Source organism: Corythoichthys intestinalis, chromosome 7 (assembly GCF_030265065.1).
Source record: "Corythoichthys intestinalis isolate RoL2023-P3 chromosome 7, ASM3026506v1, whole genome shotgun sequence".
In the NCBI taxonomy this organism is placed as follows: Eukaryota; Metazoa; Chordata; class Actinopteri; order Syngnathiformes; family Syngnathidae; genus Corythoichthys; species Corythoichthys intestinalis.
This window is the reverse complement of record NC_080401.1, coordinates 28,812,880-28,831,705: the sequence shown is the minus strand read 5'-3', so window position 1 is coordinate 28,831,705 and position 18,826 is coordinate 28,812,880. Positions and strand designations below refer to the sequence as shown.

At 37.7% G+C, this 18,826-nt stretch overlaps 1 protein-coding gene across 4 annotated transcripts in view; it reads left to right on the top strand.

Annotated features, from left to right (window-relative positions):
- The window catches only part of lrp8 (low density lipoprotein receptor-related protein 8, apolipoprotein e receptor), a 223,398-nt gene that overhangs the window by 125,460 nt on the left and 79,112 nt on the right, over positions 1 to 18,826 (top strand). For all 4 annotated transcript variants that reach the window (XM_057842181.1, XM_057842179.1, XM_057842180.1 and 1 more), the window contains exon 4: positions 12,310 to 12,438. In XM_057842181.1, coding sequence (XP_057698164.1) covers positions 12,310 to 12,438 — 129 coding nt within the window. The remainder of the gene's footprint in view (positions 1 to 12,309; positions 12,439 to 18,826) is intronic.

Genomic DNA, 18,826 nt, shown 5'->3' with positions numbered 1-18,826 from the left:
GTCAAAGCCAAAATCCAAATGCTACATACGCTTTGTCATATTTCCTTGTCTTAGCTTTTCATATCTCCAGTGCTCTTTGCTGTGTGCTCTTGTTTGGTTCAAAAATATTGCGCACACACTGAAAATGAGAGCGGCACTGCTACCCACTGAGTGGATGTGCAATTGCACTTTATTCTAGTACAGTAAAAAAGTATGTTCCCCAAGGTCACATGCGCCACCCCCAGCATTGCTCTGCGCCCCCCTAGGAGGGCCCACCCCCACTATTTGAGAAGTACTACTTTAAGGGTAGAGTTGCATGACCTGTTCAAATCAGGATGTGGGAGATCATACCAAAGGTGGCCAGCATCTTGAGGTAATGATGAATGCTCTGGCCTCCCAAAAATATTTTGTTCTTCTTTCTTAAGACATTATTTTAAGAACATGGTTATATTTAAAAGAGTCACGGGTCACTTTGTGTAAGAATAGTTAAGCCCCAGTGGCCAAAACAGTTAACGCCTGAAAACAAGTACAACTATGAGAGCATGAAAGTAGCACATGAAATAATTCGACTTGGTGAGTGTTTACCAGGTGAACAATTGGCTCATCCGTACATCTGTAGCCTCATATGAATCGTTGATGCTCACACACTCATCACTCTGCAAGCCCCAAGCTCCCATGGCCCAGTATTTTCTTCTTTGTCACAAAGATGAATCTCTAAAAAAAAATCTTTGTTCAAACTGCATGCACTGCAATTCCTGGAGAAAAGTATTGGTGCTCTCTATTATGGAAATAGAATCCAACTTTAGTAAGCATTAGTTTGCAAACTTTTTGATATGGAATATTCTTGTGGAGTGAAAAAAAAAAAAACACCGGCTGCAAACTAGGGATAAATAGTTTCACTTTTAGTCTGCCAAACCTTTGTAAAATTAAAACGCAATCATTTACAATTTACCCTCCTAATGCCTGGGTTCACAGATGTGGACATCATATTTTGGGTCATGTTGACCATAATTGCATACCAAATGTTAATATCGTTGTCCAAATGACCGAAAATGTTAAGTCCACTTATGTGGACATCAGGTCTAAATGGAAAATTATTGTTTTTAATTTGCCAAATTATATTCAACAAACCTTTATGAATAATTGTATCTGCAAGCCATACTTTCATTACCTTGAAATGGTCATGTGCTATACAATGTATCACAAAAGTGAGTACATCCCTCGCATTTCTGCAGATATTTAAGTACTGTATATCTTTTCATGGGACAACACTGACAAAATGACACTTTGACACAATGAAAAGTAGTCTGTGTGCAGCTTATATGAGTTAATTTGTTTTCCCCTCAAAATAACTCAAAATATAGCCATTAATAGCTAAACCCTTGGCAACAAAAGTGAGTACACCCCTTAGGAACTATGTACATCCCTTAATGTCCAAATTGAGTACTGCTTGTTATTTTCCCTTCAAAATGTCATCTGACAAAGCCCGCAAACAGTTTGCTGAAGACATGTCAACAAAGCACATGGATTACTGGAACCATGTCCTAAGGTCTGATGAGACGGGCGGGATTTCTCGTGTACAGTCTTCAGAAGAGGCTTCCTCTTGGGGTGACAGCGATGCACAGCAATTTGATGTAGAGTTCGGCGTATGGTCTGAACACTAACAGGCTGACCCCCCACCTCTTCAATCTCTGCAGCAAAGCTGACAGCACTCCTGTAACGAGTCACATGACATTTTGGAGGGAAAATGACAAGCAGTGCTCAATTTGGACATTTAGGGATTTACGTAATTTCTAAGGGGTGTACCCACTTTTGTTGCCATGGGGTTTAGATATTAATGGCTGTATTTTGAGTTATTTTGAGGGGGAAAAAAATTAACTAATATCTGCACACAGACTACATTTCATTGTGTCAAAGTGTCATTTTGTCAGTGTTGTCCCATGAAAAGATATACTTAAATATCTGCAGAAATGCGAGGGCTGTACTCACTTTTGTGATACACTGTACATCTAATAACTCAAGATTTCAACAGAAACTCTTCTGTGCAAAAACTCTTTGATTGTGAAAACATCAGGTACATGATCATAAATCATACTGTACAACATTCACGATTGGGCAAACGTATGAAAAAAGTAAAAAAAAAAAAAAAAACTCTATATGTCATATAGAGTAAGGAATCAGTGGTTCCACCAGATGTCCACTCGCCACTTTGCCAGTGGAGAAATGAAACATGTTGTAGTGTTGCTAAGATACTACCTAAACCAAACTGGAGCCAACAAGACGCACAAAGTCTTCCGCATCAAAAGTTCTGCCCGTTGAAATATAACTGAGCACGCCCAGTCTATCATTTGACCTTTTTTTTCATCCGCTTCTCCAAATGCTTCAATTCGGCATCAAGTCAGGAGTGAGTGGAGACGAGCACACAATATAGGATCACTTGCTTTCCCAAACATGTTAGCCAGTGTTGTATTAGTTGGACAATTGAATAATTTATTTATTGCGTTTTGTGAATAATGCTAAAAAAATCCCCCCCGCCCCCCACCACCACCACCACCACCACCCAATAAAATAAATGATAAATGCTACACTAAATTGTAATTGTTATATTTGGAAGAAAAAAAAGAAAAAAAAACTAAACTGATTGGTAGTTTTGTTTAGTCTATATAGTAAATGATTCTAAATTACATTCAGTTTCGGAGGGAAAAATCCTTTCTTGTTTTGTTCATTTTATTTCACATCATTTATTTTTCAATATTATCAGGGAAAGGAAACATTTTCGGGCACTTTGTTGAGCCTTGGCCATATTTGTGATGCACAGAGTGATGATCATGTAGTATATTCTACCACTTGCTTTTGTTTTGACAATGTATCTCACTGTGACAGACGGTGAGTCAAGGGCAACATATATCACCTGCCAGCCCTCAACACACGTCTCATGTTAAATGAATTATCTCGGCATTAGCCTGTGAGGCTATGAACTGTCTAAATCAATCAGTGGTGAGGTTAGCTTAGATGCCAGGGAGGCTGCATGCAGAAAAGCCGTAGTGGTGTCATGCTGAAATGCGCCAATTCCCTCCTTCCCTGTGAAGGGAAATTAAGAAGGTAGTTAATCAAAAGTTCATTAGCATACAGCACTGAGCTCAATGCACCCCTACACCCTGCACATTATAGTCACTTAGGCAGACCTTGTGAGGAGAATAACAAATCCCTACCACTTTTCATTGTAAATGTGTTTGAGTGAAAGAGGCTGCTTTGGCCTTTAGTGCCAAATTACTTTTTTGACCTCAGGACCACCACAACTTGTTTAAAATCCTCTGTGCAGATTCAAAACCACTGCCCTAGATTGCAAAATTGCAATCTTTGTATTCTAGCTGTCTGTTTGTGACAAATCAATGGAGCAAACACTCAAAACCTACTTATTGCTATCAAACCTTAAAAGTTTTAATTATAATTTTATTTTAGGATCACTGTTAGGATTTGGACACACACTCGTTAGTTATATTCAGCGGTGTCACTCAAAGAGTTAAAGCTTGTGATGAGGCATGTTGATGTATTTTTAATAAAGCATAGGAAAAAGAAGAGCTGGAGCAGCCAAAAATGCACTTAATTTCGAAAAACATCATGCAGGTAGTAGTTTAAAATACTGTAGTCCTCCAAATAATTACTTGAGTACAAATAGATAGGTTCTCAAGGGGTGGATGGGGTTCTGGAGGGGCTAATCAATTACTCAATATTCAATTACAGTGGTACCTCTACATACGATCGCTTCGACACACGAACTTTTCGACATCCGACGTAAAATTTGACTCGCCATTTGTTTCTACATCCGACGACATGCTCGAAATACGACGACAATGGCAGCACCGCAGACGAATGCACGGCGGATTTTCTTGTGTGACAAATCAACACTGGTTTCAGAAAAGGTTGGTACAGGTGGTGAAACAAGGTAAAAGTTGACGCTTACCTTCTAAATGAAGATGCAAATGACAGAAAAATATGAGCGTAGGGTGGGCATCCGTGAAATGGCTCAAAATTACATCTCCACGGTCCTCCTCCGACCATCGTTCGCCAGTCTTTATAAGTTAAGCTGACAATTCCTTTTGTGGTAACATCTCCAGAGAAATCGCCAACTTCGACACGTTTTTATCATTTATTTCACAACTTATTCAAAACAAAAACACCTTCTGTCTGCCGCAATTGAGGTGTTCTCAAGAAAACATTCTAAGTGAAAGTGAAACTCAAGCTCACCGGTCTGTCTCTGGCACGTGAGCCCCGCGGTGCGTTCAGGGTCAGCAAAAAACGTCCGCCACATTAGAACCCGATTCGTACATTAATACAGGAATTATTATTATTATTATTATTATTCCGATTTTGATTTATAATTTATTTGTTTTGCTATGTGTAATTGCCATTTGTAATAGTACCAGCAGTATTTTTTAAGGATTTAGTGAAGGTTTTTGGGCTGTGGAACGAATTAATGGAATTATAATGTATTCCTATGGGAAAATCCTGCTCGACATACGACCATTTCGACTTACAAACAAGGTCCTGGAACGGATTAACTTCGTATGTAGAGGTACCACTGTACTTCTGATTTATTAGTATATTTTCAATCACAGCCTGAAAGAAAGAAAAAATAAAACTGAAACCTGAAACTTCAGGTACTATCACTTTCAAACAATATTACATGAACTAATAAATAAGTAATATCAACTTAAGCCACAATAAATTGTGTAAAATTAACTATCTACAGGATAAACTTACAAAGCAGCTTAGTACTTGTGACTTATGACTACGAAGAATGATGGTGGATATTAGTCTCATGTCTCTTTTGTTTTCAAGATGTGATAAATTTATATTTTATTCATCATATAGACTAAGACCTTAATATGTTGTATTTTTTTTGATAAGCAGTATTTTATGACTAGAATTCTTTAAAAATAGGCAGCTCACCCAAATTCTTGATGACTTGTTTCTTTAAAATTCATCTTACAAATGCAGGGTGGCGCTGGTGTTAAGTGGTTGTTTGAGGAGGTTGTCCACTGATTGAAGGATTGGGGTTCGGTTCCCAAACTTTTGGCCTGTTCTGTGCAAATATATATATATATATATATATATATATATATATATATATATATATATATATATATATATATATATATATATATATATATATATATATGTGTATATTAGGGCTGTCAAAATTATCGCGTTAACGCGCGGTAATTAATTTTTTCAATTAATCACGTTAAAATATTTGACGCAATTAACGCACATGTCCCACTCAGAGAGTATTCTGCCTTTTGGTAAGTTTTACAGCAAGGCTTTTTATGCTGTCCAACAGCGAACTCTTGTGGTCGCTTTGCGACATGGTTTATTGTTTTCTTACCAGTTCATTATGGCTGCACGACGTCTCGGGCTGATAATGTTGTGCTTGTATGATCCTTGGACAAGATTTGTCCGTAAGTATGGTTGTTGTAAAGAATGTACATATTATGTTAGTAAGCGAAATGTTATGTTTTTTGTATGAGACGCTTTTTGTTTATGTTTAGTGAACCTGTATAGCGTGCTAAGCTAACGTTGTTGCTAATGCAATGCTTGTGTACTTTTATTTTGTAGTTTTACGACGGTCTAAAGAGGACAATGGTTTGAGGCCATTTTATTAATAAATCAGATGAAAAAGGAAGAAGATTTATTAAGGCGTCGTTCACTAGCTGTCTAGCTTTGGAAAAAGTAGACGCTTCGGAGTGAGGACAGCATAGACAGATTTAAATGACAGTAGAGTGAAATGTCCACTACAGTCCTTATGTACCGTATGTTGAATGTATATATCCATCTTGTGTCTTATCTTTCCATTCCAACAATTTATTTTACAGAATATATATATATATATATATATAATTTACAGAAAAATATGGCATATTTTATAGACGGTTTGAATTGCGATTAATTGCGATTAATTACAATTAATTAATTTTTAAGCTGTAATTAACTCGATTAAAAAATTTTAATCGTTTGACAGCCCTAATATATATATATATATATATATATATATATATATATATATATATATATATATATATATATATATATATATATATACCTAGACCCAGCAGATTTGATCACTTTTTTCTATTCACCCATAATAAAGTCATAAAAGAACCAAACTTCATGAATGTTTTTTGTGACAAAGAAGTATCTGTTCCAATCACTCTATCAGAGAAAAATCTGAGTTGTAGAAATAACTGGAAACTCAAGAGAGCCATGACATTATATTCTTCACAAGTGTATGTAAACTTTTGACTACAACTGTATATTAGGGGTGTCAAACGATTAAAATTTTTAATCAAGTTAATTACAGCTTAAAAATTAATTAATCGCAATTAATCGCAATTCAAACCATCTATAAAATATGCCATATTTTTCTGTAGATTATTGTTGGAATGGAAAGATAAGACACAAGATGGATATATACATTCAACATACGGTACATAAGTTCTGTATTTAAATCAACAAGATGGCATTACCATTATTAACATTCTGTTAAAGTGATCCATGGGTGGAAAGACTTGTAGTTCTTAAAAGACAAGTTATAGAAATTTTATATCAAAACCCCTCTTCATGTTTTCGTTTTAATAAAATTTGTAAAATTTTCAATCAAAAAATAAACTAGTAGCCCGCCATTGTTGATGTCAATAATTACTTACACAATGCTCATGGGTGCTGAAGCCTATAAAATCAGTTGCACCCAAGTGCCAGCAGAGGGCGGCAAAACTCCGAAAAACACAACAAGTACACCTTTCACTGTGCTCTCGTTTTAATCTGTTTGAGCAGGGCATTTGTGCGTTAATTGCGTCAAATTTTTTAACGGGATTAAATAAAAAAAATAATTACCACTCGTTAATGCGATAATTTTGACAGCCCTAATATATATGTATGTTAGGGCTGTCAAATTTAACGCGTTAATGGGCGGTAATTCATTTTTTAAATTAATCACTTTAAAATATTTAACGCATTTAACACATGCGTGGAATGACCCGCTCATGCATGGCCTCAAACAGATTACAATGACGCACTTGAGAGCTAAGAGGCAGAGAAAGGTATCTTGTTTTGTGCTTTTTCTTAACAAAGGTATACCACACGCGACGTTTCTTTATTAGCACATTCAACTTCAACATTAACACAGCTTACAGCTCTCAGCAGGCCGTAACTCTAACTCACTCCTGCATCATGTGAGTAAACAACATGTTGGCGCCGCGTGCACTTCAAGGTGCCTCTGATAATTTTATATCAGAATATTACAAAAGGCGAGTGGACAGAGGCGTTCATTGGACTGCACCGTTTATTGGCATAAGCTTTGGCAACTCCTTCACAACAAACATAAGTATCATTTAGTGAAAGTACAACAAAAATAATATCTCTCAAAAAAATAATGTTCACAAAATGAAAAGCGCTTCAATCTGTATTAATAAGGCCCTATTCTCAGACAGTTAAACAACAGTGCACAGAGAACTGGCTTTCCTAATCAAAATAGCTCTGCAACATACACATAAAACTTACTCAAGACTTTGGTCAAACTTTATTCAAACATTTCGTTTAGTTCAACAAATACATTGGATGGTAATATTTACTCACAATATACAAACTATCAGAGGTCAAGTACGTTGTGAAGCCAGCAGTCAAATGACGTGAATTAAAATGGATGGACCAGTAAACAGGAAACTACCACGTCAGTCGAGGGACAAAACACACTATTTGGCTTGATTTCTAATTTAATTTAAAACTCGCCATTGACACCTTGTGGTGTATTTAGTGTATCTAGTTTATTTTTTGATAGAAAATTTTACAAATTTTATTAAAACGAAAACATTAAGAGGGGTTTTATTATAAAATTAGTATAACTTGTACTAACATTTATCTTTTAAGAACTACAAGTCTTTCTTGTGGATCCCTTTGACAGAAAGAATGTGAATAATGTTAATGCCATCATGTGGATTTATTGTTATAATAAACAAATACAGTACTTATGTACAGTATGTTGAATGTATATATCCGTCTTATGTCTTATCTCTCCATTCCAACAATAATTCACGGAAAAATATGGCATATTTTAGAGATGGTTTCAATTGTGATTAATTATGATTAATTCATTTTTAAGCTGTGATTAACTCGATTAAAAATTTGAATCGTTTGACAGCCCTAATATATGTACATATTGACACTGTTCTTGTTCAATTCTCGGTTCAAGCTCAGTTGTTGTTGAAGGTTTTGAAAGCTGAGGTATAAAGAAATTCTAAATCCCCTCCATCGACTAATTAAAACCCCGCTAACTCGAAGATTAAGCCTTATGTGAAAAATTCTGATTTTTATTTTCCTTTAATTCAATTCAATTCTCGGAAAGTCATTTACTGTACATGCGATGACGTTTTTCTTTTGTCATTCCTATGTTGAGGCAGCAAAGGGCGAAAAATTGGCAAAAAGTGACTGATAAATTACTTTTTTACTTAGTTACTTTGATAATGAAGTAATCAGTAAAGTAACTAGATTAATTGTTTGAGACGTAATCAGTAATCAGTAATTAAATTACTTTTTCAAGTAATCGGTGACAACACTGATTATTACACATACTGTTTAATGCTTGGACTTCCATTTAAACTGACATTTAAAATGTGTTCATATTTCAGAGAGCAGAAACCAGATGACAGAGCAATATTATCTCACTATTTATTGCAGTTTCTCTAACAGAGACACCCTCAGGCAGATTTAAAATAATTAAATGGGATGCCAGATGACACTGCCCTCCTTCCTCGCACAGCTCCCAAGAGCTACTTTATGTGCATGGGAATAGACACTATGTAAAAGCCGAAGAGCCAACAATACAGTTTGGTACACAACTTATTCAGTCCTCTCAGTAATAATAACTAGGCTATATGTTCCTTTTTATATCATCTCTCTCTAGGGAAATTCACTGGACAAATTGTTGTTATTTAACAGCATCTCTGCATTTACAGAATACACTGGATTAATTTTGCTTCGAGGATTTTATTTAAGGAAGCATACAACTCGTTTTCCAATATTTTGAACTGCTTCATGCTTAAGATAGGTCTAAACGGGAGTGTCCTGGTTAAAAGTTTGTTATCCAAATAGTTTTTATTTGATTGTTTGGAAGTTAAATCATTATGAGAATGGTAAGTTTTAAAATTGTGCGTGGTGTGACGTCACACCGTGCCTTATGATGCAAGTATGTCCTAACCGTTCGTCTTTCATGCCCACTACTATCGGGAGTGCTTAGCTGTCTGGGGCTTATTGCTTCCTGGTTCTATCAATCTATCCATATCAATAAACAATATATTTATGATAAATATTATAATTATATTATACATGTTGAATTTGCTGTGGTATATTACAATAGTTCGGTCAAATGGCTAGTTTCTGTCTATCACTATTTTTCCCATGAGCTCCACACTATGTCCTCTGCTTTTCGCATGAGAGGCACTTCCGCCTCCTAGCTCACCGCCAAAATCCAGCCTCCTTGTCTGGTCCTGCTCGATCGCCAGTTCCTGTTTTCGTCACCTTATTTCCCTGTACCACTTTTCGTCGTCCAGCCCGCTAAGAGGCCCCTTCCTCAGCTTGTGCACCGGCAAAAATAAGCCTCGTCATCTGGTCCGCAATCGACTTCCCTCACCCTCCAAGGATGTTTCCACACACATTGTCAATGCCCACGAGCTCGCGACCCCCACACCATATCATAGCATCATTATCATAGCAAAGAGTATGTGTCAGGTTTAAGCTGCCCTGGACATTAGAAAAAGACACATAATTTGGAATGAGAAGTCATACAATTTAGGTTTGTTGCTCATAAGAACTGTGGCCTATACTACGAAGCCGGTTTTCTGGCTTAGCGGGGTAACTTCGAGAGTAACTTTATCACGTGCGACGTAAGTTCGCGGCTATGCGAGACTACGAAAGGTGGATATGTTGGAACCGAGAAGTGTTGCCATGGCAACACACGCCACACGCCAAACCTGGTCGTGTCAGAGTTAGATCTTGCTCAACATCATGATTCCAATTAACCACGCTCTATTTAAACAACACTCCTCCGCGGACGTGTCCTCCTGACAATGACAGCGTACTTGGACGACCCATACGACATTGGCGCGCGGATTGTGAGGGGCTCTCTCCGGAGGGCACGGGTATTTCGGGACCGCCAGAATCCGCTGGCGTACCCGGAAGATGTTCTCCATGAAAGATATAGATTTTCAGCTGAGGGAATTCTTTACCTGTGCCAACTGATCTAGGCAGACGTCACTAATGTAACCCGCCGAGTCAGGCCCTCACAACCGCGCAGATTGTGTGTGCCTGTCCATGCGCTCTTTCGCCAGGGACACTATATGTATTCCATCGGTGATGCTGAATATCTGCGTAAGAACACTGTATGCCGTGCGATTCGGAGTGGGGTATGGAAACGCTTCAAATTGATGCATTTATAATAATCATAGAAATATGTAGACTATTTAAACATTGAGAAAACTTTTTTTTCTGCCAACTCGAGGAGATTAAATTAAATGTCAAATCCACTGATAGGACAGACGCACAAATATAAAAGATATAAATGTTTATTGAATATGCATCTTACAGTCTTGTTTAACTGTGAAAAATCGTTACAAAAGACGGGCTTTTATTTACGCAACAACGCATGGCATCCCCGCATTTCCTTCTTCTCCTGAGTCCTCACAAATATGACATAATTTTTTTTTTTTTTTTTTTTTGGGGGGGATTGTCGGGCTCGGGCCTGCAAATCAAGTTTATTGATTGGACTCGGCTCGGGTCGGGCTGGATTTTTTAGGTCCAAACTAAAAAAAAGAACATACGTATTCGTACAGTCAAGGGGACTAAACATACAATCATCCTGTTTCGTGTGGTGATGCGTGACAATTATTTCTTACTGTTAATGTCCCAAATCTTATTTTATTGTCCTGACAGCAGGCTTTATTTCTTTTCATGGACATAAGTAAACTGGCATATTGACGCATTCACAAATCACACGATCTGTAAATTCGCTGTCAACAGACCCGTTGCGCTCTACTCGTCGAAGCGGTGTTGGATTTCGCGGTGAGGGTGGATTTTAATTCCTCATAATTCCGCATGATCATCGCGCATTCCTCCTCCGTGAAGTAAGGTGCCCGTGCCGTCGTCACAAGTAGTGTTTGACTCTGGTCAGTATGGGGTTCAATATCCATTATTGCTCGCTCAGAATAGTGTCAGCAATATAACCCCATAGGTCACCGCCCCCTTTTATGTGAACGCGCAGTAACTCTGACTGGGTTGACACAGGTTCGACTAATCAACCTCATAATCAGCGTCGTAGCACCGATTGACCACAAACTAGACAACCAGGTTTTGTCAACTCCGGTTACCCGATGGTAAACTGGATTACTTCTGGGGAGGTTGAACTCGGTTCGTAGTATAGGCCACTGATTGGAACAACTTCCACAGTAGTTCTACCAAGCATCTCAATTTTCGGTCTCTTATTTTCTTAGGGAGGTCCCTAGTTACACAATAATGTTGCACGATTAAAGGGGGGTAGGGGGGGCACCAGTTGCAACATGTCATTGATCTTGATTATGAGTGAGTGTGAGTGTGTATGCGGGTTGTATGTCTGTTATCTTATTACCCCGACAGAAACTATAAAACACAAACATGTCGTATTGCCATGTGGTCAAGGCGCACTTCTTGTTTTCCGAGTCTCCAGTTGACAATGTTGCCTCGCCTTTGGCCTTTTTTTTCCTAAGTTCTTTTTGAGCAAATAAAGAAGCACATTTATATGAGCAAATAAATGATATCTTTTATACCATTAATCCAATAGTATGAAAATAAGCTCTAGTCAGCTACATATTAATGAGAAACTGAATTTTTCAGATGGGCTAAGAACTAAGGACCAACCATATTGGCTTTAAAAAAATGAAATTCTGGACACATTTAACAACAATTGTCAGGGAAACCTGTTAAAATAAAATCCAAGCTAATGAAAATTAAATTCAAAAACCTAGAAATTGACGGCACCTTTTAATTGTGCAGTGGATAAAAAGGCAAATTTTCAGAGCCACGATTTGTTCCACTTCCCCTCTCATATACAGTAATTTACGCTTTGTCATTTTGTTGTCCAATTGCACTTACTAATATTTCTGCTGATTACATGCGGCAGATGCATTTGAGCAGTGGTCAATTTTAGCTACAAGGTTACCGATTTACTCAACTTTTTGAGTGACTCACTGGCTTTCTCCTTTCTTTCCCCCACCTCTCCTTTCTTGCATTCAACTCTCACTACAGACCGGCAGACCTGTCCACCAGAGAAGTTTGACTGTGGTGGAACGGCCACCAAGTGTGTTTCTTTGTCATGGCGATGTGATGGAGAAAGAGATTGTGAGAATGGGGCAGATGAAGAGCACTGTGCTGCAGGTGAGTTTATTCACATAGGGAATTCTGGATGTCAAGTGAGCTATAACAATGATTGAACATTTCCTTTTTAGAGCTTCAATTGAACTTACTTCAGAATAATGGTGAGGATTTTGATGATAATCTAATGTTGCACCATGAAATCCTCTCAGTCAGCGAAGGAAATACATTTCTAGCAAAGAAGATGAATGTTTGTCCAAATGATGGACTGTCTCACACTATTGCAATTTAGACAGTATGGATAGCTGTTGAAGGGACACCTTTACAAGGATAAACTGTTGCAATATCAATACCAAACTAGAGTGAGCTTTGATTTACACATCTTTTTTAGGCACATTTGTTTTATTTTAAGGTAGGTAACCTTCACGTCTTACTTTATGTGCACTTTCATTCCTCTATAAGAAAAATGTTTCACATAATGAAGTTTCTGGTATTGACCTAACTAGACAAAATGAAATTGTGTTGAATTGTTGTGATCCGAGTTATTCATTCTCATCTGAGTATTACGATGGTATGAATAACAATAAATAACTTTTCAGTCAATTATTCATTCATTCATTAATTAAAGCTTTATTTATACATGTTTTGCATGTGTGAGAAGTGTTGTACCAAGTCCTATACATAGTAAAAGAACAATGTCAAAAGAACAACAAATAAAGTACATGTGCTCGTTTATGTACTTTTAGATTTAGTGTATACATAAAAAAGAACTACTTCTGTAGAAAACACATTTTTGAATTGTTATTATATTTAGAAATCTCTTCACTTTTAAAATGACAAAAAACAAACGCAAAAATATGATTCAATTAAAAAAGATCTAGTAAATCATCCCGGTGCTTTTTCCTTCTCATAAATCATCCCAGTGCTTTCTCCTTATTAAATCCAAATATGAAGTTCAGTTTGAAAGTTACACAAACATGGCAAAATTACTGACCCTCACACGTATACAAATGAACAGAACCCTTCTTGCCTGCAACACTTACCTGCACACACGTATGCCTATTTTCTATTCCCTTTATAGTTTCTATTCATCCTCATCTGTAGACACAAAGGGTAATGAGAGATGATGTGATCATTATATTGCTTCACATTTACGTGACCTGTGTAAGAGGAGAAAATCTTGCTCTAAAATAATTCATGAATGTCTGGATGATGATTGATTTTCTGCCCAGTTTTGAGTGTGTATGTGTATTAACGTGTAGATGTGCCAATATTAAAACCTGTGAGGATCTTTGTCTGATCTATCATTTAAAAGTAAAAGTGATGAAAGACCATTTGGCATTTAGAGGAATTTACGTCAAAGCTCACACATAAAAGTACACTCCAGAAGTTTTTTTTTTTTTTTTTTTAACCCAATGTCCTTGTGTTTTTTGATCTTCTTCACATTCTCCGGCCTTAACACTTAACAGGAGCCCGGAGCATTTTTTACATCTAAGGTGTAATTATATGAATTTATTTTGATCAATCATTCTGTTATCGTAATTTCATAACGTGACTGAGTAGTGCATGATATGGCCTGAATTTGATTGCCTGGCACGGCCAGACTGTTCTCCCTGTGTTTTTCCAAACACTGAGAGTATAGTCTGGGACCCAGCCCATTAACGGCCTCTCGAGCAAGTACAAAATCAATCGACAAATCAGATTCGTTTATTTGCGTGACGTGTTCTTAACGAGCAATGTCACTCTTCCACGTCGGAAGTTGTCTCCACAACAACACAGATGGCGAACAGGAGAGCCGAGAATATGTTCCAATCCACGGTAAAATCAGTTTTAAATTACCAAAAACACATCGACACAAGTCATTGACAACAGTCTGTCTCGCGCTGGCCATGTTGAATAAACTCCGCTCTCCTCGTATGTTTACTTCCGCGCGCAAGGCCCCCGTCCCACCCGTCGCTGATTGGTCCACTCCACTGTCTGTTTGCTGTGGCTTGCTCCGCCCTGGAAATTTTATCCGCTTAATGGTGGCCAGACTCAATAGCTGGAACAGCGGTGAGTCTGGAGTACCAGGCTATGAATTTGATATATTAATCAATGTCTAATATTTCATTTCAAATATTTCAAAAAAAGAAACGACTTTAAAAAATTATTTACTTGCATATTTTAAACTTTTAAACAAATTAGATCACAATGAAAAAAATTGGTGTCTGTAAATAAGTCACGGATATCTACTTCATAACTATTGCTTAATTGTATTTTTTATGTTACTTTAGCATTTTCTCCAATATATCGCGACCCTTATTATATTATCATGTTTCACCCATAAAATCCCCCAAAATTCCGGCTGTGACCATTCACAGCTGTGTCTTGACACTCGGTGATACAAGCTACATTGAGTTTTTGGATCGAAAAGACTCGTTAAAATAAGACTCGTTAAGACTCGTTAAGACTTAACTCGTTAAAATCATGGCATCTTTAATTATGCTCTCGTGTGTTCTTACCTCTAGTTATGGTTTTCCTGTTTACATTTTTTTTTAAATGCTCTCCTGTTCAAAATGTTTCTCCCCCCAGAAAATTGAAATGTTAAGCTTTCCAATGATGTATCACACAGGACAATTTTGAAATTTGGCCAAATTGGGGGTCTCAGAGCGGAACTTCAAGTCACCTGAGTGTTTTCCGCCATATATAATTTAAAAAATATATATATATGTATATATACATATATATATATATACATACATACTGTATGTATATAAAGTTTTAGTGCCGTTGATGATTAATTTTAATTCGTATGGTAAATAGAGAGTACTTATATAGCGCTTTATCTACATTGTTAGAATGCCCAAAGCGCTCTACATTAGCACACATTTACGCTTTCACGTACACATTCACACACACCAATGGTGCTGCTGCCATGCAAGACGCTGCCAAACAATTTGGGGCAAGTTAGGGTTCAGTGCTTTGCCCAAGGGCACTTCGACAATGGGCAGTCATAGCCGGGAATCGAACCCTTCGATCCCAGGACAGCTCAAGCTACCAACTGCACCACGGCCACCCACAGGAAGGCTAAAGACACAGTAATAATGATTTCTAAACATGTCCTAAAAAGTTTTTAATTAATTCAGCAGTTTTATCACATTTTACTAAAAATATATTGACAGCAAACTATTGAGTCATTTCCAATTTACCTATTTTAAAATTTAAATATTTTTTTCAGTTTCAATTTTGGACAAGCTTCACCCAAGATAGAGCCATGCACATAACATAATTTAGAAGTATTTGAAGCAAATTACTATCTACCAAAAATATATACATAATGGACTCTAAGTCTAGGTTCATACTGCAGGTCTTAATCCGCGAATCCAATTTTTTCAAGTTTTTCCGACTCGAGTGAGGCATTACCTTGACGGTCTGAACGGGACAAGTTGCACAGACCATTTCAAATCCAATCTGGGTCACTCTTGTATGTGGTTTAAATCCGATCTGGGCCACATTTTATGCGGTTTGAACAGTCAAGTTTTTCAAATCGGAATTCATGCAGCAATTACGACATCAAAGAGCGAGAGAGACAGAGCACTACTGTAGCGGTGCAGATGTGCGTTAGTGCCTAGCTTGCCTTGAACACGGCTTTTGGGGAAGGGCCAGGCTTAACAGCAGTTATAAAAAAACATAAAAGGGGTTGAGGATAAGCCTGAGAATGCTCGGTTTTCTCTCTGCTCCATTTGAGCAATATTTCAAGATTGCTTACTCAGCCGAGAGTCAGGGCAAACTGTCCGTAAGTGTGTGTGTCATGCACGGACAGTGCGTGCATGCTATCGATCCATCTAGACTTTGAATATACAACTAAATGGGGATTATTTATGGCTGTTATTTGTGTGTTCTTTTTGAAAATCCATTGAATGACATTGAGCCAGCATGTGTGGTCATTTGTTTTGATGCTCCTGCGCATGCGGGTCTGCTTCCTCAGCGCATCTCGGACTGCAAATTAGTGATACTTGAATGGGCTCAATGGACAAAGGCAGTCTGAACGGGAACGCCAAAAAAACGGATATAGGGCAGCATTCGTAAAAGCCCTCACTCATGCGTAAGTCTCACGGAGAAATAAAATCTTGTAGGAATCTCTTAGTACCTCACGATACGATATGCTTTGCGATACAAAGCTCACGATAACGATGGTCTGACGATATGGCGATACAACGATTATCGATAAATTGGTCAGGAAATCATTCTAGGATATTCTAAAACAACTAATACACAGAAAAAGAAGCTTCTGCTGTGAATTGGAATGAGTTTATCACTAGTAGACGTCCAATCCATTTGAACTAGGAGGGTGGCAGCGAATGAACGAATGTTCATTTGCTGCCATCCCTCCCACTTCAAACGGATTGAACATCTATGGCCGTCAGTAGCAGCCGATGCCAGGCAATGAGGTAATTTTGGGCCATTTAAGGTCATTTACCTGTTGATTTTCAGTTACTTCCTGTTGATTTTGGGGTATTTTATGGGGCACTTCCTGTTCATTTTGTGTTACGGACCTGGGAATCACCCAAATGAATAGGTAGTGACTCAAACTCAACAGGAAATGACCTGGAAATGCCCTAAAATGAACAGCAAGTGACCTATAAATGCCCTGAAAATCTGACAGACTGACTGCGAATGCTCTGGTTTCGAATGAATGAACGTTCCTAGTCTAAATGGATTGGGTGTCGAGCACCGTCAAGGCAGCCTTAGAGTTAACTGAGACACTATTATGGTGGAAGATTTTGGTGGCAACTTGATGGTTCATTTTTTTTTTTTTTTTTTTTTTAAGACATTGACACCTTCTTAAAAGGACATCTCGATTATTGCAGGAGCATATCGATAATCTTTTGGGATACAAAGTCACACGATATATCACCATTTCGATATTTAGTCACACCCCTAATACAAAATACACTCAATAGTCCTTTTGTAACAATAAACTTTAATAAAATGTTGATCACATCAAACTATTAGATATATCGCACAGGACATTGAAGCTCGTACTCAATGCTTTTTTTTTTCAGCAAGATATATTTCAGTTTCCATGTGTTACTTCAGTCATTTACACACTATAATAATTACTTACTTATTATCATTTTTTTTATCAGATTTAATAAGATTTTAGTCTCTTACCTTCCTTTATGGAGTTGGAGCAATGACAGCTGTACAAGTGATTTCTTCAACAATATAAAATGACTAGAAGTGTAGTGCTGTTTTATAGCGACACTAATGCATCACTTGTTATGCAGATAAAGTGACAGTAAATGGGCTTTCACTTATATACTGCTTTTCTACCTAAAAGGCACTCAAAGCACTTTGTCACCGTCACCTCATCTACTGACGATACATCATCATAAGCAATCCGTTTTGATGAGTGATTGGTAAAATAATTAGTGAGTATTTCATCAGCAGCAGCAATCAGTTTTGATGAGTGATTGGTAAAATAATTAGTGAGTATTTAACTATTAATGATTTTGTCCTGAAATTGTCTGAAAGAACTGATAGTTTGCTCTATGTTGGGAGTGCTCAGTTTTTGTTGTTGTTGTTTTTTTCTAATTGCTTCACTTTGAATTATTTCTCTGCAGAGATTGCTTGCAAGTAGGTTTGGCTCTGGGAGAAAGTAGGCTAAACATAAACATAGACAGTCACACAGAGAGAGAAGACTGTAGCTTGAGAAACTCTCGTGGGCCCTGGGGACCTGTTGCTCTTTTAACATCGCTTGTGCTGCAATTTTACATTACAGCAAGCCGCAACAGCAGGATCAATGCCCTCCAGGGATTTGTTGGTGTTTTATGACGGGGCAGCAAAGAGCTCTGCATGCGTGTGTGTGTGTGTGTGTGTGTGTGTGCTTGTTCATGTGTGTGTCTGTGGCATGTTCGGAAGAAACAGTGGGTAAGCAGAGAATGAAACGATGCAAACTATAGTCCCCTGAAAATAATGCCTCTTGTTCCATAGTACTGTAAACGAATCCTCTACTGTATCATTTAATAGTAGACCTAAGAAAAGCAATAACAGTCGACCCACTCACAAAATTTCTTTAGCAGGATTTAGCTTCTTGATACTTAGAGGTGTCTTTTTTTCTTTTTTTATTACGTCCGCCTTCATTTTCAATCCTTTGACTGCTCGCACACTGCGTAGGTGGAATGTAATGCAGCAAGTATCACAAGCAAGCTCATATGCACCCAAAGGCTGTTGCACTTTTTGTTTTAGGTTCAAACAGCATCAATCTTCCCATTGATACCGTGAAATCATGAGCCCCCAATGTATTCTGAGTCTGATTTGCCTGGAGATGAAAGCCGGGATGAGTCAACCTTTGCACCAAACAAAGGAGAAACAAAAGAAGATCAAAACACAGGGCAATCATTCTGACATTGCTGTTTTGCTGACAGTTTGACACAATTAGGCGCATGGCGTGTACCGTATTTTTCGG